Genomic DNA, 23,877 nt, shown 5'->3' on the forward strand with positions numbered 1-23,877 from the left:
AACCCGGCCAAATGCGCATTCGGGGTTCCATCAGGAAAGTTGCTAGGATTCATCGTCAGTCGACGGGGGATTGAGTTAGACCCGTCCAAAATTGAATCCATCCGAGATTTGCCACCGCCAAGGAACAAAACAGAGGTAATGAGTTTGCTGGGTAGACTCAATTATATCAGCAGGTTCATCGCTCAACTCACAGCAACTTGTGAGCCCATATTTCGGCTGCTGAGAAAGGACGCTGCAGTAGGTTGGACAGCAGAGTGTCAGGAGGCCTTCGACCAAATCAAAGGGTATCTGTCTAATCCACCCGTATTGGTCCCGCCTAAGCCCGGGAAACCCCTAATCCTTTACCTGACGGTCTTGGAAAATTCATTTGGTTGTGTACTGGGGCAACATGATGACACAGGGAGGAAGGAGCAGGCCATCTACTATCTTAGCAAGAAATTCACAGTGCATGAGGTCAAGTACACTCAACTCGAGAAAACGTGCTGCGCCCTAACTTGGGTAGCTCAGAAGTTGAAGCACTACCTGTCTTCATATACTACTTATCTCATATCCCGCTTGGACCCATTGAAGTATATCTTTCAGAAACCTATGCCCACGGGAAGGTTGGCAAAATGGCAAATTCTACTCACAAAGTTTGATATCATCTATGTGACGAGGACGGCCATGAAAGCCCATGCGCTGGCAGACCATTTGGCCGAGAATCCCGTTGATGAAAAATACGAGCCCTTAAGAACGTATTTTCCTGACGAAGAGGTGATGCATACGAATGAGTTGGAATTACCTGAGGAACCGGGTTGGAAGCTTTTCTTCGATGGAGCTGCAAACGCAAAAGGGGTTGGAATAGGAGCAGTACTCATTTCTGAAACAGGACGGCATTATCCTGTTACGGCTCAACTACGCTTCTATTGCACCAACAATATGGCCGAATATGAGGCTTGCATTCTGGGTCTGCGCTTGGCTGCTGACATGGGTGTCCAAGACGTCTTGGTCTTGGGAGACTCGGACCTCTTGGTACATCAAATTCAGGGTGAATGGGAAACACGAGATCTAAAGCTCATACCATACCGACAATGCTTGCATGATCTGAGCAAGCAATTTCGATCGGTAAAGTTCAAACACATCCCGAGAGTTCACAATGAGGTTGCGGATGCCTTAGCCACCTTAGCATCAATGCTGCACCACCCTGACAAAATGTATGTTGATCCTCTACACATCCAGGTCCGTGATCAGCACGCCTACTGCAATGCCATAGAAGAAGAAGCAGATGGCGAACCCTGGTTTCATGATATCAAGGAATACCTCAGGATGGGGATATATCCAGAACATGCCTCTGGAGACCAAAAAAGAGCCCTTCGGCGTTTGTCGAATGGTTTCTTCCTCAGTGGAGGAGTATTGTACAAAAGAACCCCGGATTTGGGATTGTTGAGATGCATAGATGCCGGGCAGGCAACGACGGTTATGGCGGAAGTACATGCCGGAGTTTGTGGGCCGCACATGAGCGGATATGTATTGGCAAGAAAGATCCTTCGAACAGGGTGTTATTGGCTAACCATGGAACACGACTGTATCACTTTCGTAAGGAAATGCCATCAGTGCCAGATACATGGAGATTTGATTCATTCTCCGCCAACAGAGTTACATACGATGTCAGCACCCTGGCCGTTTGTAGCATGGGGCATGGATGTCATTGGGCCCATCGAGCCAGCAGCGTCCAACGGTCATAGGTTCATTCTAGTGACCATTGATTACTTCACCAAATGGGTTGAGGCTAAAACCTTCAAATCAGTAACCAAGAAGGCAGTGGTGGACTTTGTTCACTCCCATATCATCTGCAGATTTGGGATCCCAAAAGTGATCATCACGGATAACGGTGCGAATCTTAATAGCAGCTTGATGAGAGAGGTATGCCAACAATTCAAGATTACACACCGCAATTCCACCCCATATCGTCCTAAGGCAAATGGAGCAGTCGAAGCAGCCAATAAGAATATCAAGAAGATACTGCGAAAAATGGTGGAAGGGTCCAGACAATGGCACGAGAAATTACCCTTTGCTTTGTTGGGTTACCGCACTACCGTCCGGACTTCCATAGGCACAACTCCTTATTTGTTGGTGTATGGAACTGAGGCCGTGATACCAGCGGAGGTCGAAATTCCGTCCCTCCGAATTGTCGCTGAAGCCGGAATTGATGATGATGAATGGATCAAAGCTCGCTTGGAACAGTTGAGCCTGATAGATGAGAAAAGATTGGCAGCAGTGTGCCATGGTCAGCTGTACCAGAAGAGAATGGCAAGAGCGTATAATAAAAAGGTGCGCCCCAGGAAGTTTGAAGTAGGGCAGCAGGTATTGAAGAAGATCCTCCCACATCAGGTCGAGGCGAAAGGCAAATTCGCCCCAAATTGGCAAGGGCCTTATATCGTGACCAGAGTATTGTCCAACGGTGCTTTGTGTTTGACAGATGTCGAGGGTAGATGTGTCGACATGGCTATCAATTCAGATGCAGTCAAGAGATATTATGCGTAATTTCTTTAATTACGGCAATTTTTGGTTTATTTGTTTGTATTTGGCATTTGTTGAATAATGAGATGACGGAGGCAATTCTTTCTTCTATCCAAACACTTTTAACCCTTGCTTCCCCCTTTGAGCCTTAAGAAAATTCTTTCAATACCCCTCTTTTGGAATCACTAAAGGAAAAGAAAAGAAAAAGAAAAAGAAAAGGAAAAGAAAATGAAAAGAAAGAAAAGAAAAATCAAGGAATATAAAACCGTGGGAACTACGTTTGACCTGATTCCTCAAAGAGGATACGTAGGCGCCTCACGGCTCGGTCATAGTATGCATCATAGCAAATATAGGATGCATAATGTACATAGTGTGCATAATAGGCACAATGTGCGTAACGCACATAGCTCAACATAAGCATAAAAGATAAATTCCCCAAGCAAGAAAACTGGGGCAGAGGTTATGTTTTAAGTTCCAACAAAGATTTGATTCCAAAAGTTGTAGCACATCACCCTTCAAATTTGTTTTCATTTTTATAGCCTTTCTTCAAACCCACACCAAAACCAACATCAACATCCAAAAGACCTCCCGATCAATGTTCGAGAGATGCCAAGTCCGGCGAATAAGACCGAGAATAATACACTGATCCCCAGCAAAGAAGAGGATCGTGAGACTGAGAATGAATTGATAGTCAAAGGAATCTCCAGAAGAGAGGGTCGTATCTACAACGCCCCGATTCATCGAAAGAAATAAAATGAGAGAGTCTCATCGGTGAAAACCTTCGCAGGCACCGAGAGGCGATGTAAGATGAGGGATATGAAATGAGAGAGTCTTATTGGTGAAAACCTTCGCAGGCACCATAAGGCGCCGGGAGATGAGAGAAAAGAGAGAGTCTCATTAGTGAAAACCCCTCGAAGGGCACTATGAGGCGACAAGACGAATCAACAAAAGCTACCACATTTGCAACAGCATGGACAGTCATTTATCATCCCCAGCAAGTCAGACCATCCGGCAAATCGATTGATACAAATAGACTGGGTCGGGAATCTATGGTGCACGTCATGATCACGGGGACCAGTCATGTCCTCCAGATAAGTTCTTTTGATTGTCTCCTCCCACAAAGATATTGGTTCAGAAAGATTTTCTCCATACCGCATCTTTTATTTCTTTCCCTAAAATGTGTCTTGAAAGGATTTTTCAAAGCTTACTACCAGAAACCGAAGGGGAATTCATCCAATGCAGGATAGTACAAACAGTCTTAAGGGCCGGTCCCGGGCAATGCAGTGATTGTGCCCGGAAATTTTGGAAGAAGTAGGCTCCAAAAGGGAGTGGTTTCGGGAGTTAGAAGCAGACTCCCACATCATGTGTTTAAAAAGAAAGCAGAAAAGGGGATAAATTGAAAACCAATCCCCAGCAGGCTAGAGACCCCCAACAGGCAACTTTGCCCGCCAACCAATTATGGGGACAAAGAGCAAGAAAAGAGGAAGAGAGAAAAATTGCTCGCCAGAAAGGCACCCTCTACCACCACGATAAAAACTAATTAAATCCTTTTGTCTGTTGCAGGGGAACAGAGGATTGATGAGGGCAGCAAGATGCAATGCCATGGAAGTCACCAAAAACTGGGGCAGAAAATTTTCCGCCAATTGTCGAAAATTTTCTCGGAAGAACGGGGAAGCAAGTATAATACATTTAAGTTCTAGGTCGCCCACCAGTATAATGCGGGAATACATTTTAAGTTCTAGGTCACCCACCAGTATAATGCGGGAATACATTTAAGTTCTAGGTCGCCCACCAGCATAATGCGGGAATACTTTTAAGTTCTAGGTCGCCCACCAGTATAATGCGGGAATACATTTAAGTTCTAGGTCACCCACCAGTATAATGTGGGAATACATTTAAGTTCTAGGTCACCCACCAGTATAATGCAGGAATACATTTAAGTTCTAGGTCGCCCACCAGTATAATGCGGGAATACATTTAAGTTCTAGGTCGCCCACCAGTATAATGCGGGAATACATTTAAGTTCTAGGTCGCCCACCAGTATAATGCGGGAATACATTTAAGTTCTAGGTCACCCACCAGTATAATGCGGGAATACATTTAAGTTCTAGGTCGCCCACCAGTATAATGCGGGAATACTTTTAAGTTCTAGGTCGCCCACCAGTATAATGCGGGAATACATTTAAGTTCTAGGTCACCCACCAGTATAATGCGGGAATACATTTAAGTTCTAGGTCGCCCACCAGTATAATGCGGGAATATTTTTAAGTTCTAGGTCGCCCACCAGTATAATGCGGGAATACATTTTAAGTTCTAGGTCACCCACCAGTATAATGCGGGAATACATTTTAAGTTCTAGGTCACCCACCAGTATAATGCGGGAATACATTTAAGTTCTAGGTCGCCCACCAGTATAATGCGGGAATACATTTAAGTTCTAGGTCGCCCACCAGTATAATGCGGGAATACTTTTAAGTTCTAGGTCGCCCACCAGTATAATGCGGGAATACATTTAAGTTCTAGGTCACCCACCAGTATAATACGGGAATACATTTAAGTTCTAGGTCGCTCACCAGTATAATGCGGGAATACTTTTAAGTTCTAGGTCGCCCACCAACATAATGCGGGAATACATTTTAAGTTCTAGGTCACCCACCAGTATAATGCGGGAATACATTTTAAGTTCTAGGTCACCCACCAGTATAATGCGGGAATACATTTAAGTTCTAGGTCGCCCACCAGTATAATGCGGGAATACATTTAAGTTCTAGGTCGCCCACCAGTATAATGCGGGAATACATTTAAGTTCTAGGTCGCCCACCAGTATAATGCGGGAATACATTTAAGTTCTAGGTCACCCACCAGTATAATGCGGGAATACATTTAAGTTCTAGGTCGCCCACCAGTATAATGCGGGAATACTTTTAAGTTCTAGGTCGCCCGCCAGTATAATGCGGGAATACATTTAAGTTCTAGGTCGCCCACCAGTATAATGCGGGAATACATTTAAGTTCTAGGTCGCCCACCAGTATAATGCGGGAATACATTTAAGTTCTAGGTCGCCCACCAGTATAATGCAGGAATACATTTAAGTTCTAGGTCGCCCACCAGTATAATGCGGGAATACTTTTAAGTTCTAGGTCGCCCACCAGTATAATGCGGGAATACATTTAAGTTCTAGGTCGCCCACCAGTAGACAATAAAATCCCCAGCACCAAGAAGCAGACAACTGCAGAGGCACGCGCGCAATCCAAAAGAAAAAAAGGAACGCGTCTCAAAATAAGCAGTTTGGGAACGTTGTAGCATGCCCAGTATAACAATTCTGATGAAAAGCCATACCGCTGAAGAAACCATTGAAAGATTTAAGGAAGAAGGCCATGTTCCCAGCAAATCAAGCAAAGTGATGAGAACTGACATTCAGAAAAGGGTGAAGGACCAGCATCATCTCCAAGCTCACAAAATAAAGGCATCGGAGGAAAGCGTTAGCCGGCAAGAAAGCAAGGCAACAAGAACAAGTTGAAGATGGATAAGATCTCATGAGCCTCAGTCTAGCTTAGCTTCTTGTTTTTCCTTTTAGAGTAATGTAACAGGGGGATCGGTTGAGCAATAGCATCCTACAGCAGCATGCAATAGCGCACAACAGCAGCAAGAAACACAGTCACACGGTAGTCCCAGCTACCAAAATTTCCCGAACTACATTGACCTGATTCCTGTTCAGCCCAGGATATGTAGGAAACCTCTGAAGCAAAGGTTCGGTCAAATATTTTTCAAAAAATGCTTCACACGGAGTATTCGGACGGGCAAAAATCGCCCGCTTTATCTTTGCGCGAAAACCCTTCGTGTCTTCGTGCAAAGAGGGGCAGCTGTAAGCACGTGATTTTTGCTTCACGGACGATCGCTCCAAAAGAAAATAAAAAATAGTGACAAATGGCTTCGCTGCACAATTTTTCGATCTTTCCGTAACATGTGTTGTTGGTCATTTGTGTGTCTGCCCATTTTGCATCCAGTCACTATCAAACAAAAATACAAAAACTATGTGTCGGTAAAAGAAAATTCAAAAAAATATATATATGTGTGCATCGTTCGTTTTAGGCTTTTAGTTAACTTACTTAAATATTTTTGTGATAATTGTGTTAAAATGTTACATTGTTGTTTAGTTTTAATTTCGTTGTCTTATTATCTATTATTTTTATTGTAAAAGAAAAATGGAAAAAAAAAAGAAGAAAGCAAAAGAGTGAAGGATTAAAATCGATTTGGGCCCAGAAATTGAAACAAAAGAGGCCCAAAAACGGCACTCAGACCCAGTCCAAATCCAGCCTGCCCAAGCAAGGACTCAAACGACGTCGTATCGGCATCCCCATTTGAAGCCGTTGATATGATTCAAAGGAACGGTCCAGATCAGGCCGTTCAACTCACCTCAACGACGCCGTTTCAAGCGAAATGATCTGAGACGTCTGAGCCTCTTGATCCAACGGTCCACACACGCACCCGTGACCCAACCCCTCACTTAAACCAAACGACCCCGTTTAACTATCAAACGACCCCGTCTCATTTTCCACCCTCAGATCCAAGCTGTTGAGATCATCTGATCTAACGGCTCAGATCCAATCAGCCTCCCCATATATAAACTTGACCCTTACCCCCACGCCCCAAGCCGTACCCCCCCTTCAGCCATTGTTCACCATCTTTCCCAGGACCCTTTTCCTCTCAAACCCTTAGCAGCCTAGGTTTCCCCCGTGAGCCCGGTAACCATGGTTCCGATGACCACCAAAATAACATCCCCGATGCACCCAACCACCCCGAACATGAATCTGTCAACCGTTCACCTCGAATCACTCCGAATCTTCTCGAATCTTCAAACGAAGATTCGAGCAAAAACTAGATCTACACCGATTGACCCCAAACTCACGCCACAACCCCTCCTGACCTCCCTCACCCCCGGAGTGGCTTTGGTTCCGTTCGAATCTGACAGGGATTGAACGGTTCCCAAATCGAACCTCAAGAGCCCTAGGATTCAGATCTATGGGTTTGTCCGAATCAGTGGCAGGATCAGGGCCTAGCAGACTTTTACCGAAGTGTTCTCAGTTGAGAACGCTTCGGTTAAAGTCCATTAGACCCCAAAATCACCTGGCCCGAGTTCGAACTTGAATCGATCTTAGTTTCATTTTTCTGAGGTATTTTTCCTTTTTCTTTTGCCCTCCTAAAATCTATCTGTCGTTCGTGTTCTGGTTTGTTTGTTCCGCGACTCGTCTGTCCATATGTGTACGTTTTAAGTTAATAATGAGTTGGTTGTTGGTTTTATTGGTTGCTTGCTGTGTATTATAGCTTGTATAGTCATCTAAATAAGCGTCGTCAACTGAATTCACTTGAAAGATGTTATAGCTTGTGTAGTCATCTAAATGAGTCTACATTTCAGTATTGATTACTATGCCTGTTTCTTGTTGGTGTTACTTGTATCGGCATGACCAACTTGTACCCTTTAATTGACACCCTGTTTGCTTAAAGTTTGAATCATTGCCTGAACTTAGGCAGAGAATTGGCAATTAGCTTCAGAAATCTAACAAATCAGCCTGAAAACAGTTTGAGTTTAATTAGCTAGTAGTCAGGTATTGGCTGAAATTAGAGAGGTCTATATACTAACTATTAAGAGTTAGGGTAATACAGTAATATGCAAGGTGTAAGGGTAATCTTGGCATAAGACAGGGTCTGATTAGGGGATAATTTCAGAATGTGTCAAGTGGTAATTAAAATAGGATTAAATTAATGCTAATGGGGGACCAGACCTAAGAGTATGGGAATTAATTGAATACTTAACTAAACCCATAACCCTTGATTAGAGTAATATAGACAGGGCATGGGGGCTGATTAAGGATTCCAAGAAAGATGCCTTTAGGCATGGGGAGTTAAGGGGTATGGGCAGTCTGCAAGTAGGAGGGAGGCAGCTTAGCTGCCCTTGGTCATGTGGCTTATAAATAAGCCATTTGATAACTTAAACAGGGGTAGAGATTTTAGTCTGGAGAAAAGAGAAAAACAAAGTGAAAATTTTCAGAATACTTTGACTAAAACATTGCCCAAAACTGCACAAGGAACTAAGTTGGTTGAGCTGTTCTGGCCAAGTCAGTTATTCTAACTAGGGTCATCACTGTTCCGTTAAGAGAAGGCTGTGTGTTTTCTGCTGTGATTGTTACTATACTGAGTTTTCTGTGAGCTGTGGATTGAGTTTTAGCCTTCTTGATTGTTGGAACTGTACTGGGTAGTTGCTGAGTTTTGTGGTTATTGGGTCTTCTGTTGCTGTTACATTTGGTATCTTGGGTTTTCGGTTGGTTCATTGCTCTTTTTCTGGGATTTGTCTGTCTGATGCTCAAGCACCTGTGGGCTACATAGTTGCTGCTGGTTGTGTTGTTGTGTTGTTGCTATCTGTTGTTGCTGTTGATTACTTGCTGCTGATACTCTTTCTCTTCCTCTTCTTATTGTGCGAACATCCAGGTACACGACTAATACTGTCAATGTAACTTGAAGTTGAGTATGAATGCAAAAAGAGAAGAATTGAAGATTGTTTACTTTAAGCATAGGCTGTTGTATTGAATATCATGTAATGCATGATAGTTTACATTTTGTTTGAATACTGAAGGCAACTTGCACGCCTAGTAAATATCAATGTATGGGGATTGAATGTTAGTTGTATATGTAGGCTGTTAGATGAATATTCCTAATGCAGTAGGTTGTATCCCAGACTTAGGTTTAAATTGGGTAACATACTCTTTAATGTAGGCCAGGCATGTAAACTATCCACTACTAGTATAGTTCTTTCCCCTTTTGCTAGTTTGTCACATATAAATTGATAAAGAACAAAGAATCAGTTCTAGGCCTCCACCCCAGGAAGGCCGAGCCCAAATCGAAAATCAGCTAGGCCTGTATCGGAAAAAACAAGGCCCAAGTCGGGCCATCTCGCATGAGCTGGGTTTGGGCCCATAATTTGCGACTAGTTGGCCATAAATGCAGTCACGTTTTATTATTCTGTAGTAACACTTTAAATACGGTTTTATAATCGACTAAGGCTATTTACTGCTTTCAATTGATAGAGACAAACACGACGAGAAACATAGTTGCTATAGGATGTCCCTTAAAAATAACAACGAGATGAGCCTCGATAAAAATAAACAAAACGCAGATACGGGGCCCTTGTTAAATGCATATTAGTGAAGCATTTAGTTTCCAGGACGGGTTGTTTAGCCAATCTCACAACCTCCCTAAAAATAACAATACGTTAGACTCTTAGGACGCGCCTTAATAAATCTTACCTTCGTAAACTCGGGTGCACATTGATGTGACCCAAATCCAAATCTCAACGGAATCGAAATGTGTTTCTAATCACGGGTACATTGATTGTGACGTGGTTCGAGATGCGTGTCCATGACGTTGCAAATTCATTTTAAAATAAGGATGAGATGAGCCTCGCCGAATAAAAATACAAATTGCGGGGCCCTCAGTAAATATTTGTTTAAAATTACTTAGACTTCAGGAGGGCCGTTTAGCGAATTTCGCGGCCTTCCCAAAATAATAACACGATAGTCTCTTTAGGCGCGTCTTAATAATTTATTTTTCTTAATTCGGGTGCACATTTATGTGACCCAAATCCAAATCTCAACCGAGTCGAGATATGTCAATAACCACGGGTGCATTGATGTAACGGGGTTCGAGACATGTTTTCACGACGTTGCAAGTCCTATAAAATAACAGTGAATGATAAAAGCGGTTAAAAGATAAAAGTGCACGTTTGTATAAAATCAGATAATCAAGCCAAGTATAACAATTGAGCGACCGTGCTAGAACCACGGGACTCGGGAATGCCTAACACCTTCTCCCGGGTTAACAGAATTCCTTATCCGGATTTCTAGTACGCAGACTGTAATATAGAGTCATTCATTCCCTCGATTCGGGATTAAAATTGGTGACTTGGGACACCCCAAATCTCCCAAGTGGCGACTCTGAAATAATTAAACCAATCCCGTTTTGATTGTCCTTTAATTGGGAAAAACTCCCCCTGCGCCCCTCGGGCGCGTAAAAAGGAGGTGTGACAGTCCTTTAATTGAAAAAACTCTTTTATACCCTTCTACGGGGTGTAGGAAAAAAGGAGGTGTGACAGCTCTGGCGACTCTGCTGGGGACAGAACCCAGAACTTCTTATTCATGGTTCAGAATTCGAGCTTAGAATAATTGTTGTATTTGTCTTTATTTATTATCTGACTTTGTTCATATGTTTGGGCCTAATGTGCTAAGTGCTGCTTTTTACCGCTTTGATATTATCTGAACTGTATATAAACTGCTACGAAACCCTTCTTTTCTCATCTTCGGGGATGTGCTCGCTGGTCGAGACTCTCTATTCTGTTAGTGTTATACCCTGAAATAAGAAAGAGGCTCGGACAAGTTACTAAGCCGGATGGCCTTTTGGTTCCCGGTACGTAGCCCCCTCCTCGGCTCGAGTTGTCCGCTCGGGTACACAGTCTAGAACAAGTACCCAGGTTTTGAACCTAGAATAACTCAGCTTCATGCCGGAACCCTAGTAGAAACGTTTGGTTGCATCATGTGCATTTGACTTTGGAGGCTCAACACAGGGATTGGGTCTGTCTAGGACAGGTGCACCAAAAATGAAAAATGACCATCCTGATACATCTTACTTGCTACTTGTGCACTTATTTGCTTCGGACTTGCATGATGACCGGCTTTTGAATATTTGAAAAGTTGAGGATAGAGAAATAGCAGTAGAAGGGTTAAAGAGAGTTAATCACCTATTTTGAAAAAATCAATGTCCAAATAGTGTCGAAACTCTGCCGAATTTTTGAGAAAATGAAAAAAATAGCTGTTTTATTCGCCAAAAAAAAAGAGTTTGTTTTCAAAAATAGTTTATTTTATTTGCCAATTAAAAAAAAGTCTTGATTTCAAAAATAGTTTGTTTTATCTGCCCGAACTACGCTAGTTTGATTCTCACAGGGTGTGAGATACGTAGGCAACCCCCATCGGATCCAACTTCCTTTTTGCAAAAGTAACCCAAAAGAACAAAATTTTACTTTTATCTGAAAATAGTTAGGGCGATGTCATTCTTGTCAGAAATAGCCGAATGTCCTTAAAAAGGGCGCCGGAAGGCTGTTTTGCAAGAACATCCACTTGTGGTCATTTTTTTAGTTTTTACTGGTTAGCCAACACAGCCTTAAAATCTTCGCCCCGAGGTGCTGGGAGGCCGTATTTACAAAACCGGATTATATTTTCAAATGAAAAGAAAAAAAAGAGAAAAAGTGTGTCCATTTTATTTTTGGGTCAATTGAATCGTGATTATTTTTGCTTAACCACCCTAACAAATGTGTAAAACGAGCACGAGTCAGAATTTGCCAATAACAGTCCTGAGCAAGGTCCCTTTGGAATTACATATGTGGTGGGATGATCTGGGTAAATCGGGACAAGACACGGTCAATCAATATCTGGGAGGCCTCACTGGGTTGCTGAAGATTAATCCCAGGGGAGACATCGTAAAGGCGTTGGTTACATTTTGGGACTCGGCCCACAACGTATTTCACTTCTCGGATTTTGAACTTACCCTGACATTGGAAGAAATAGCCGGATATATTGGGAGTCCTAAAATTCCTTTGAGACACCAGTACTTGATTGCTCCAAGGGCCGTAGCCGTGCACAGATTCCTAGACTCTTTGAAAATAAGCAGGGGGTCCACAACCCAGACTTGGAAGCTGGTTTTTGTACTTTGCAGTTTATATACAACAAATATGGTCATGTAGGGGGGTTCAACAAGCCGGAAAATAAAATCTGCAGCAAAGGAAACCGTCTTAAGTGGGAAGAACATAGGTATTTTGCTTTTTTGATGGCCTTTTTGGGACTCGTGGTGTTTCCTAGAAAAGACGGGAATATTGACATACGAGTATCTGGGGTTGTTAGCACTTTGCTTACTCAGGCCAACAGCACCCTCGCGCCCATGATAGTAGCCGAGATCTTCCGTGCTCTCACAACCTGCAAAGCCGGAGGAGACTTTTTCGAGGGGTGCAACATGTTGTTGCAGATGTGGATGATCGAACATTTGTGCCATCGGCCTCAATTTATGAGTTATGAGTCGACAGAAAAAACATGCAAAGAAGAATTTTACACAAGGGTTGACAGTATCAGCTTGCCAGAAGGGGTCACAGAGTGGGTAACGCGCCTCCGCTCCATCACTGCAAACCAAATAGAGTGGACATTTGGATGGCTGCCTGTGGATGAGGTCATATACATGCCAGCCACCGGGCCTCATTTCCTCTTGATGGGACTCAGGAGTATCCAGCCTTATGCCCCATATCGGGTTTTGAGGCAGCTCGGGAGATGCTAGATAGTTCCGAGAGATGAAGATCTTAGTGCTCAGGTAGTTGAGATCGGACCTAACGATCAATTTCATGAAGTAGCAGTCCATCAAATCTGGAGCGAATGTCAATACTTAATAGCCAATACATGTGTACGTGATCAATCTAAGGGTGAGGTTTCACCAGGATACCTTGCTTGGTACAGAAGAGAAATTGAGTTTGGAAGGTCGGCCAAAAGACCCCACCTTTAGGAATTTGTTGAGGCGTCACAAGAACAGTGGGTTTGGTTGGCCAAGGAAAACGAGTACAGAGCCACGATAGGAAAATTGGAAAAGCAAATCAGAGAACTTCAATTCGAGAGTAGCTTGCAAGTTGCAGCAGATGAAGGAGAAAAGAAAAGGCTAGCCGAAGAAAATGAGGTCCTTTGAGCTCAAATTCAGAAAATGAAAGTAACGGCAGAAAATCCAGCCCGAAGCAACAGAGATGAAAAACTCATAGCTAACCTGAGGCAGAAAGTGAGTGACTATAGTTTCGATTTGAACAAAGCAAAAAATGAACTAGCCCAGGCTCAAAAACAATTGGCTAAAAATGCAGATGAATGGGTACACCTGGTTAAGCAGTTGAGAGAAAGGTACGATGATGAGATTGTAGGGTTGAAGAAAAGGGTCATCGCCACGGAAAACAAAATGATCAAGCAGGTAAAAAACTTCAATGTTGAAAGGGAACACTGTTATACGGCATTGGCGCAGTTAGAAATAGACTTGCAACAGCTTCAGGAACAAAATTATGCAGCTGACCAAACTTTGGAAGTCAGGGCCCAACAGATTGGGCGTTTGTTACAAGAAAAGGGTGTCATAAGAGAGAGAATTAGAAACATCGCTGACTACATCGTTATGAAGTGCCATATCTGTGAGGATATGACTCACACTACATTCTTTGCAGCAGTGATGACCTTTGTTAAACAAATAATGAACGACTTGGACCGACTTCAAAGGGATTTTGCACATAGGCCCGTGGCGAGACCGAATGATGTCCCGCGAGAACCAGGAGCATTGATGTACTCGTGATTTTCCATTTGAGTCTGTATTTCATTTTCTGTCAGAGTCTGTAAGTCATGTTGGGTTTGTATTTTCTTTCTGTTTTTGAGTCTGTATTTCTTTGGAGTATGATAGCTTATTTTTGGAGCCTGTATTTTGTCTTTGCATCAAAGTCTGTTAGTCTTTTGGAATTTGTTAGTATGGAGTCTTTGTAATCGAAGTATCTGTTTTTATAAAAACTGAAAATCCTAAAAAAATGTTTTATTTACTTTTACACTTATCTCCCAGAACTACGCTCGGTCTGATTCATGCGAGGTCATGATACGTAGGCAATCTCCATAGGATTTGACCATAACCAAAAGAAATAAAAGAAAGAAAAAGAAAGAGAAAAAAAGGAAAGAAATAAAAGGAAAAACAAGAGAGTAAACAAAAGGAAAGAGCGGAAAAACAAGAAAGAAAAAGAGAAAATAAGAGAGAGTAAAAACAAGGAGAGAACAGAGGCCAGAATGAAAGGAAGGGAAAGGAAAGAAAAGAAGAGGGGATGTTTGCAACTAAAATAAAGAAAAGGCCGGGATGATGCATGCAACCGATCAAATACATAATAGAGAGACGGTTAACTGTTTAGGTGCATTCATGCCCAATATGCGGTTACCAATCTGTTAAAGCCTAATTGCTAACAAGGTTGTTTATTTGATGTATTAAGTTCAGGCAGGTGGTTAGTTAACTGGCATTCTGGCAACTCACTCCTACAATACCCGGTCGAAAGACAGGCTGAATATGGTCGACCAGAAACCAGAAACAAGTATTATTGACCCATCGAAAGAGGTGGAAGAAATGGATGTTAATGCAATGAGGGAGGAAATATATAAGCTGAAACAGCAGATGGCTAAAATGTACCAAGCTTGGGTGAAGGGGCATCCGCCACCGGTTTATCCCGCCAATCCTACTTATATCCCACCATCAGCCCAACCGTAGGAACCTCCCACTGTGAACTCATCTCCAGCTTTCCCCTCTACCAATAACGCAAGGCACCACTTCCCATACTTCTCAAGCTCCACCACCCAAACAAGTCTCGTACTCTCCCCCGCCAATTACACCTATTTTTGTGGCACCTCCACCTGCTACATTACACCGATCTTCCAGTGAACCCCTGTTCCAAACTCACGATAACCAGTACTATCCCCCTTAACCCACCTTCAAAGTTCCAGAACCATATCCTTACACTCCTCATCTTGATATCCCGGCAGAGACCGAGAATCCGCCCAGAAATCCTGAGCATGAAGAGATGATCAGAAAGGTCAAAAGCTTAGAGCAATCGTTCCGATATATGAGGGTCTGGGAGGCCAAGTAAGTGTGGCCTATAAGGATTTAAGTCTGTTCCCAGATGTTCAGTTGCCAACGGGGTTCAAAATGCCCAACTTTGATCTGTACGATGGGCATGGCGACCCGGTAGCCCACTTAAGAGGGTTCTGTAGCAAGATGAGAGGAGCAGGTGGAATAGATGAATTGCTGATGGCATATTTCAGCCAAAGTTTGAGTGGGTCAGCGCTAGAATGGTACACCAGACAAGATCATAGCAGGTGGTACACATGGGACGATTTGGCCCAAGCCTTTGCCTGTCATTTTCAGTATAATCTCGAAATCATCCCAGATCGTCTGTCATTGACGAAGATTGAGAAGAAGCCCGGTGAATATGGGTTTCGTTGGAGAGAGCAAGCAGCGAGGGTTGACCCCCCGATGAAAGAAAGTGATATGGTTGATTATTTCTTGCAGGCTTTGTAGCCCACTTATTTTGGTCATTTGGTGTCAGCAGTGGGCAAGTCCTTTAATGAAGTTGTGAAAATGGGAGGCATGTTTGAGGAGGGACTCAAGTCCAATAAGATCATGAGTTACTCAGCAATCAAAGCAACCACCCAGGCCATTCAAAATGGTACTGGGGGTGTACTCGGAAAGAAGAAGAAAGAGGATGTTGCAACGATCGAGTCGGCAGCTTGGGGTGGATCCAGGAACCTTCCACCATTCTACAACTAGCCTCGACCCTATCCCCAAACATACCCCCACACTCCATATAGCCCACCACAATACTACTACCCACCGCCAGATCCCCATTTTTCTGTCTATCACACACAAACCTATACCCAACCTCTCGCTCATGCGCAATGGCGTGCGCCAGCTCCGTAGAGTCCCTACCAAGCTCCACAAAATACTCATCCACCCCCAAAAGCCTACAAAAACCCTCCTGGAACAGGTTTTTGACCCAATCAATCCTTTAAGAATGAAAGGTTGCAGAAGTAGAAGACTTTCACTCCATTGGGAGAATCATATACCAGCCTATTCCACAGATTGAGATAGTTGGGTATGTTGAATCCAATTGAGGCCAAAATGCCGAATCCCCTTCCCAAAAATCTTAATCGCTCGGTGAGTTGTGAGTATTGTTCAGGGGCCCTGGGCCATGACACAGAAAAATGCTGGAAACTAAAAACAGCTGTACAAAAGCTTATTGATACTCATCGGATCAAGGTTCAGGCCCCAGAAACACCAAACATCAACCAGAATCCGCTACCAACTCACCATGAGACCCATATGATTGAGTTGATACACAAGGGAGGGGAGGCTAAGAAACCCTCGTAGATGGTGATGATGATCCGCTCCAGTGAAACCAATTCAAAGGAAAAGGTAACCAGTGGGGAATCAGTGGTCCAATTAAAAGGGGTAGACAATAAGCCAGCTGTGGTAACCGGGAAAGGGTCGTCAAGCGTTGTCACAGTGAAACCAGAGAAAGCTAAAGTGGTGGTATCAAGGGTTATAAATAAACCTGTTGTGGTCGTGAAGGGTGCTCGCACGGAGCCTGTTATTATAAAACCAGTAACTCAGTTTCCAGTGATCAGCAGCAAGGCGGTCCCGTGGAATTATGAACGAGTGACAGTAACTTACCAGGGGAAAGAGGTTAGAGAAGAAGTATGTGAGACTCAGGGTTTGACTCGATCGGGGAGATGCTTTTCCCCCGAAGAGTTGAGAAAAGATAAAACTTCCAAAGACAATCCAGTGTCGGTGAAGAAAGCTGTGTCCAAGGAAGAAGCAGAGGAATTTTTGAAAAAGATGAAAGTACAGGATTATTCCATTTTGGAGAAGTTGAGGAAAACACCGGCTCAGATCTCGCTCTTGTCATTACTGATCCATTCCGACGAGCACCGTTGATCTTTGATGAAGATCTTGAACGAAGCCCACGTTCCTGACAAAATCTCAGTAAACTACTTGGAAAAGATAGCTAACAAGATATTTGAGGTAAACCGAGTCACCTTTTCCGATGATGAGTTGCCTGTAGAGGGCACCGAGCACAATAGAGACCTCTATCTGACGGTGAAATGCGAAGACTCCATGATTACTCGGGTACTGGTTGACAACGAGTCTAGCGCGAACATCTGTCCTCTCGCAACATTTAACAAGATGCAAGTGGAGGATGAAAGAATTCACAAGAACAGTATTTGTGTTCGGGGATTCGACGGTGGAGGGAAGGATTCAGTCGGGGACATAGTGCTTGAGCTCACAATAGGGCCAGTAGAATTTACTATGGAATTCCAGGTGCTCGATGTGGCTGTTTAGTACAATCTGTTGTTGGGACGACCCTGGATCCATGCTGCCAAAGCAGTCCCGTCTACTCTGCATCAAATGGTCAAGTTTGAATGGGATCGACAGAAAATTGTTGTACATGGCGAAGATAATTTGTGTGTGCCCAATGGTGCCATTGTTCCGTTCATAGAGGTCGACGATGGCAAGGGACCATGGGTTTATCAGGTTTCTGACACAGTATCGGTAGAGAAAATTCCGGAAGGAAAGTGCGTGCCAACTCCAAAGATGGCTGCGACATCAGTCATGGTAGCTGTCGAAATGTTGAAAAACGGTTTCGTATCGGGCAAGGGTTTGGGTACATCTCTGCAAGGTATTGTGCAGCCAGTCTCCCTTCCAAGGAATCTAGATACTTTTGGTCTGGGGTTCAGCCCTACCGTCGCAGACATGAGAAGAGTTAGGAAAATGAAAAAGAAAGCATGGGCATTGCCAAAGCCAGTTCCGCGTCTGTCTAGGTCATTCGTCAGGTCGGGTACCAGAAAACAACTATTGTCAAGGGTCCCGGGACCACTGATTGGAGCCGATGGAGATTTGGAGAAGGGGTTCGAAAGGTTATTTGCCGAGGTCAATATGGTTCAGGCTGGGGAAGGGTCCAGCAAGGCAGATGTACAATTTGTGGGACCACGTGCAAAAGTCAACAACTGGGAAGCTACTCCTCTTCCTATCCGGAGGGAGTCTTGGTAGTGGGTTTTATTTTCTTTTAGTTGTCTGAATTATTCCAGGGTCTGTAATTCAGATATTATGTTTCGTCTAGTTGGATGTGTTAAAATCCTATTATCTTTATATTCAATGAAATGCAATTGTTCCTTTTCCTTCATTTCTTCTAATTTTATTTTTGTTTTGTTTTCTTCTTTTGTACAGTTCTTTTTATGTTGATATCAACGACATGACATACGTGAGGAATCTTCGACCCAGTTTTAAAAGCCAATCTAACTCTAAAATAATAATACAAGAAATTGAGTGTGATGACGAGTTGGAATTTGAGGATGATGAGGCCTATGAAGAAATTAGTAAGGAATTAAGTCATTTCGAGGAAAAGCCCAAACCTAATTTGAATGACACAGAAACAGTTAATCTAAGGGACCAAGAAAATGTCCGTGAAACTAAAATAAGTGTCCATCTGGAACCTCAACTCAGGGAGGAGATAATTAAAGCACTGTTCGAATACAAAGACGTTTTTGCATGGTCCTATGACGACATGCCGGGACTGAGCACTGATTTAGTGCTTCACAAATTGCCCACTGACCCGGAATTCCCTCCTGTCAAACAGAAGCTGAGAAAGTTCAAAACGGATATGAGTGTAAAGATCAAAGAAGAGGTCACCAAGCAGTTCGATGCGAAAGTTATTTGAGTCACGCGGTATCCCACCTGGTTAGCCAATGTTGTACCTGTGCCAAAGAAGGATGGCAAGATCAGGGTGTGCGTTGATTATCTCAATAAAGCAAGTCTGAAGGATAATTTTTCCCTGCCAAACATCCATATATTGATTGACAATTGTGCCAAACATGAGATTGGTTCTTTTGTGGATTGTTACGCGGGTTATCATCAGATCTTGATGGATGAGGAAGATGCAGAAAAGATGGCATTCATCACGCCGTGAGGAACGTACTGCTATCGGGTCATGCCATTCGGTTTGAAAAATGCTGGGGCAACCTACATGAGGGAAATGACAACAATATTCCATGATATGATACACCAGGAAATCGAGGTGTACGTGGATGATGTGATCGTGAAGTCTAGAAAGCAGTCTGACCGAAGGCTTCGCAGGTACAATCTCAAGCTTAACCCTGCAAAGTGTGCTTTTGGGGTGCCGTCTGGAAAGTTGTTGGGGTTCGTAGTCAGCCACCGGGGTATCAAACTGGATCCATCGAAAGTCAAGGCCATCCAAGAATTGCCACCTCCAAGTAACAAGACCGAGGTGATGAGTTTGTTGGGGAGATTGAATTATATCAGCAGGTTCATCGCTCAGCTCACGACAACTTGTGAGCCTATCTTCAAACTGTTAAAGAAAGATGCTACGGTCAAGTGGACGGATGAATGTCAGGAGGTGTTTGATAAGATAAAGGGATATTTGTCAAATCCACCCGTGTTGGTCCCGCCAGAACCAGGGTGACCTTTGATTCTATATTTGACGGTATTGGACAATTCATTCGGCTGTGTACTGGGTCAACATGATATCACTGGAAGGAAGGAGCAGGCCATATATTATCTCAACAAGAAATTCACACCGTATGAGGTTAAGTACACCCAGCTTGAGAGGACATGTTGCGCCCTAACTTGGGTGGTGCAGAAGTTGAAACATTATTTGTCATCTTATACTACTTACCTCAAATCTCGCTTGGATCCATTGAAGTATATCTTTCTGAAGCCCATGCCCACAGGGAGGCTTGCAAAGTGGCAGATCCTGCTCACAGTGTTTGACATTGTCTACGTGACTCGAACTGCAATGAAAGCACAGGCCTTGGCAGACCATTTGGTCGAGAACCCGGTTGATGAAGATTATGAACCTTTGAAAACTTATTTCCCTGATGAAGAGGTGATGCACATTGATAAGTTGGAACAAGGTGAGAAGCCTGGATGGAAGCTTTTCTTTGACGGAGCCACAAACATGAAAGGCGTAGGGATAGGAGCAGTACTTATTTCTGAAACAGGGCAGCACTACCCTGTTACGGCTCAGCTTCGTTTTTACTGTACCAACAACATGGCTGAGTAGGAGGCATGTATTCTGGGTTTGAGGTTAGCTATGGATATGGGTGTCCAGGAAGTCTTGGTCTTGGGTGACTCGGACCTCCTGGTGCACCAGATTCAGGGAGAATGGGAAACACGGGATTTGAAACTCATACCGTACAGACAATGTTTGCATGATCTTTGCCAGCAGTTTCAGTCGATAGAATTTAGGAATATCCCGAGGATCCATAATGAAGTCGCCGATGCTTTGGCCACTCTGGCATCAATGTTACATCATCCAGATAGGGCTTATGTGGACCCTTTGCAGATTCAGGTCCGTGATCAGCATGCTTACTGTAATATGGTGGAGGAAGAACTGGATGGGGAGCCATGGTTCCATGATATAAAAGAATACATTAAGATGGGGGTACATCCGGTACAGGCCACTAGTGATCAGAAAAGAACAATTCGACGATTGGCAAGTGGATTTTTCTTTAGTGGAGGGGTATTATACAAAAGAACTCCAGATCTTGGATTGCTAAGATGCATAGATGCCAGACAGGCCACAGCTATCATGACCGAGGTACATTCCGAAGTTTGTGGACCGCATATGAGTGGGTAGGTTCTGGCAAAGAAGATTCTTCGAGCAGGTTATTACTGGCTCACTATGGAGCGGGATTGCATTAGTTTTGTACGTAAATGTCATCAGTGCCAAGTGCACGGAGATTTGATTCATTCTCCACCATCTGAATTACATACAATGTCTGCACCATGGCCTTTTGTTGCTTGGGGCATGGATGTCATTGGGCCAATCGAGCCGGCAGCATCGAACGGACACAGGTTTATCCTGGTAGCCATTGACTATTTCACTAAGTGGGTTGAAGTGAAAATGTTCAAATCTGTGACCAAGAAAGCAGTGGTCGACTTTGTGCATTCAAATATCATCTATCGGTTTGGGATTCCTAAGGTGATCATCACGGACAATGGTGCTAACCTCAACAGTCATCTGATGACAGAGACATGTCAGCAATTTAAGATTATACATCGCAATTCCACCCCGTATCACCCTAAGGCGAATGGAGCAGTCGAGGCAGCCAACAAGAATATAAAGAAGATACTTCAAAAAATGGTGGAAGGTTCTAGGCAGTGGCATGAAACGTTGTTGTTAGCATTGATGGGTTATCGCACTACTGTCCGTACTTCAGTAGGGGCCACTCCTTATTTATTGGTGTATGGAACGGAGGCAGTAATACCCACAGAAATTGAAATCACATCCCTTCGGATTGTCGCTGAGGCAGAAATTGATGACGTTGAATGGGTCAAAACCCGTTTGGAGCAATTAAGTCTGATTGATGAAAAGAGATTGGCAGCAGTATGTCACAGCCAATTGTACCAATAGAGAATGGCGAGGGCATATAACAAGAAGGTACGTCCACGGAAGTTCGAAGTGGGTCAGTTAGTGTTGAAACGTATTTTGCCTCATCAGGCTGAAGCAAAAGGAAAGTTCGCCCCAAACTGGCAGGGGACATTTATTGTATCTAGAGGGTTGTCCAACGGCGCGTTGTATTTGACAGATATAGAAGGAAAATATGTAGAAATGGCTATCAATTCCGACGCAGTCAAAAGATACTATGTATGATTTCTTTGTTTGATTGTACTTGTTTGTATTTGGCATATTTTAAAGATTGAAATGACGAAGGAGTTTTGTTATGCTATCTAGACACTTTATCCCTTGTCACCCCTTTGAGACTTATTTATTTTCTTTCATACCCCTCTTTCGGGATCAACGACACAATTCAGAAATGCAAGTACGGAGAGTAAGTAAGTGAAAAGAAAAGAAAGAACGAACAAGAAAGGAAAAGGAGAAGAAAAATGAAAAGAGAGAAGAAAGAAAGAAAAGAAAGAAAAGAGAAAAGCAAAAAGAGAAAAAGAGAGAAAAAGAAAAAGAAGAAAAGAAGAATAACAGAAGAAAAAGAGAGAGAGAAAGAAAAGAAAGGAAGAAAAGAAAGATCACAACAACAAAGTAATTTCTATGACATGAACTACGTTCGACCTGATTCCTTTTAAGGATACGTAGGCAGCCTCACGGTTCGGTCCTATCAAATAAAATCCAAAAGTCCCCAAACAAGAAACTAGGGTAGAAGCTGTGGTTGTTGTCAGAAATCTGATTCCGAAATTTGTAATTTTGAACCCATTTGAATTGTTTCGAGCCTTTGATATCCTTTCCTCTTAACCCTGTCCAAAAGCCCATATTACGGTCCAAAGAAAGACCTTCTGATCAATCATTGAGAAATGCCAGGTCAAGCAGGCAAAGGTAATTCATGTCAGGGGCAACACTCTGGTTCAAGCAGAAAAATAAAAATGAGAAAGTCTTATTGGTGAAAACCTTCACATGCACCGTAAGGCAATGGAGGTTGAGAGAAATAAAAATGAGAGAGTCTTATTGGTGAAAACCCTCACGGGCACCTTGAGGCGACAGTGAGTTGAAAAGTCAACAAGTGAGAAAGGTCTGTTGGTGGGAAAACTGTTTCAAGGCACCGCAGGATGAACAAGGCCGAGGTTTGGGTAAAGTAGTCAAGTCATGGGAATTCTAGGGCAACAAAGTATGGCAACTGAAAGTTGATTGGTTGGACAGATTGGGCCAACTAATCCGAAATGCATGTCATGATCATTGGTACCAGTTGTTCCACCCAGATAAGTTTCTTTTCTTTCTCCTTTGGTAGTAGTCATCTGGTTTTGGATTCTTCTTATCCTTAACCCGCAAAGTCATTGCATTTCATTTTCTTTTGGGTATTTATCTAAAGATGTTTCAATGTCAGTCTTGTTCAAATCGAGTGAAAAGGGTTTCAAAGCTCATTACCAACTTCCAAAATTGCAAAGCACGGAGTGGTCAAAGCATACTAAGGATAACACGGCGAAAGAGGGGAATACAAGGAATCACCAGAAGCTTCATCGGTAGAATGGTTTGCTAATATTATGGGAGACACAAAAGTTCAGATAAAGGGGTCAGAGGTAAGACAACAGCGGGGGTATACAACACTCGGCTCGTCAAAGTCATGGGGTTTGAAAGTCAGTCAGAAAGTCAAAGCGGTTCAGGGCCAGTTCGGAGAAGCCAGTCAGAACAAACATTCCAGCAGAAAGATCTTCAGCAAGAATGCCATCAGCTAACCACAACTTTAAACTGACAAAATTTTCTTTGATTGAAACAAGGGCAGAAAATTCGTTGGATTCGGAGAAACTCTCCGTGGAGAAAGGCAGTCACCAAACAGGTTTGTTTTGATTTTCAGGACCCTCCTGGAAAATGGGACCTAGTTTAAAGATCAGAAATAGCATAATCTAGCATAAATGCATCCCAAAAGAATATAAGTTGGCTTAGAAGTTTGCATGTTCGAGATAGGATTCAATTAGGAGTTTCCAGGACCCTCCTGAATAATGGGACTTAGTTGTAAAATTTCGATTAGATAGCAACATCTAGCATAAAATTTTGTTGTAAGGTAGTACAATTCATCCATAAAACTGTCACGCTTAAGATAAAACTCGACTTTTGATTTTCAAGACCCTCCTGGATAATGGGGAGTGGTTTAAAGACCCTCTTAAATAACAAGATCTAGCAGAAGTCACACCTTTAGAAGATATAACTTAGATTTAAAACTGTCGTTTAATTAAGAGTTGTCAGGACCCCCTGGATAATGGGACCTAGCTTTCAAA

General features: G+C 43.1%; 1 protein-coding gene across 1 annotated transcript; it reads left to right on the forward strand.

Moving 5' to 3' along the window:
- The first annotated feature begins 21,295 nt into the window (after positions 1-21,295).
- LOC138882821 (uncharacterized) lies at positions 21,296-21,808 on the forward strand. The gene is made up of 2 exons (XM_070163454.1): positions 21,296-21,541; positions 21,656-21,808. The coding sequence occupies exons 1-2, from the start codon at positions 21,296-21,298 to the stop codon at positions 21,806-21,808; spliced, it is 399 nt and encodes a 132-aa protein (XP_070019555.1).
- The last annotated feature ends 2,069 nt before the right edge of the window (positions 21,809-23,877 follow it).

This window comes from Nicotiana sylvestris, chromosome 12, assembly GCF_000393655.2.
Source record: "Nicotiana sylvestris chromosome 12, ASM39365v2, whole genome shotgun sequence".
In the NCBI taxonomy this organism is placed as follows: Eukaryota; Viridiplantae; Streptophyta; class Magnoliopsida; order Solanales; family Solanaceae; genus Nicotiana; species Nicotiana sylvestris.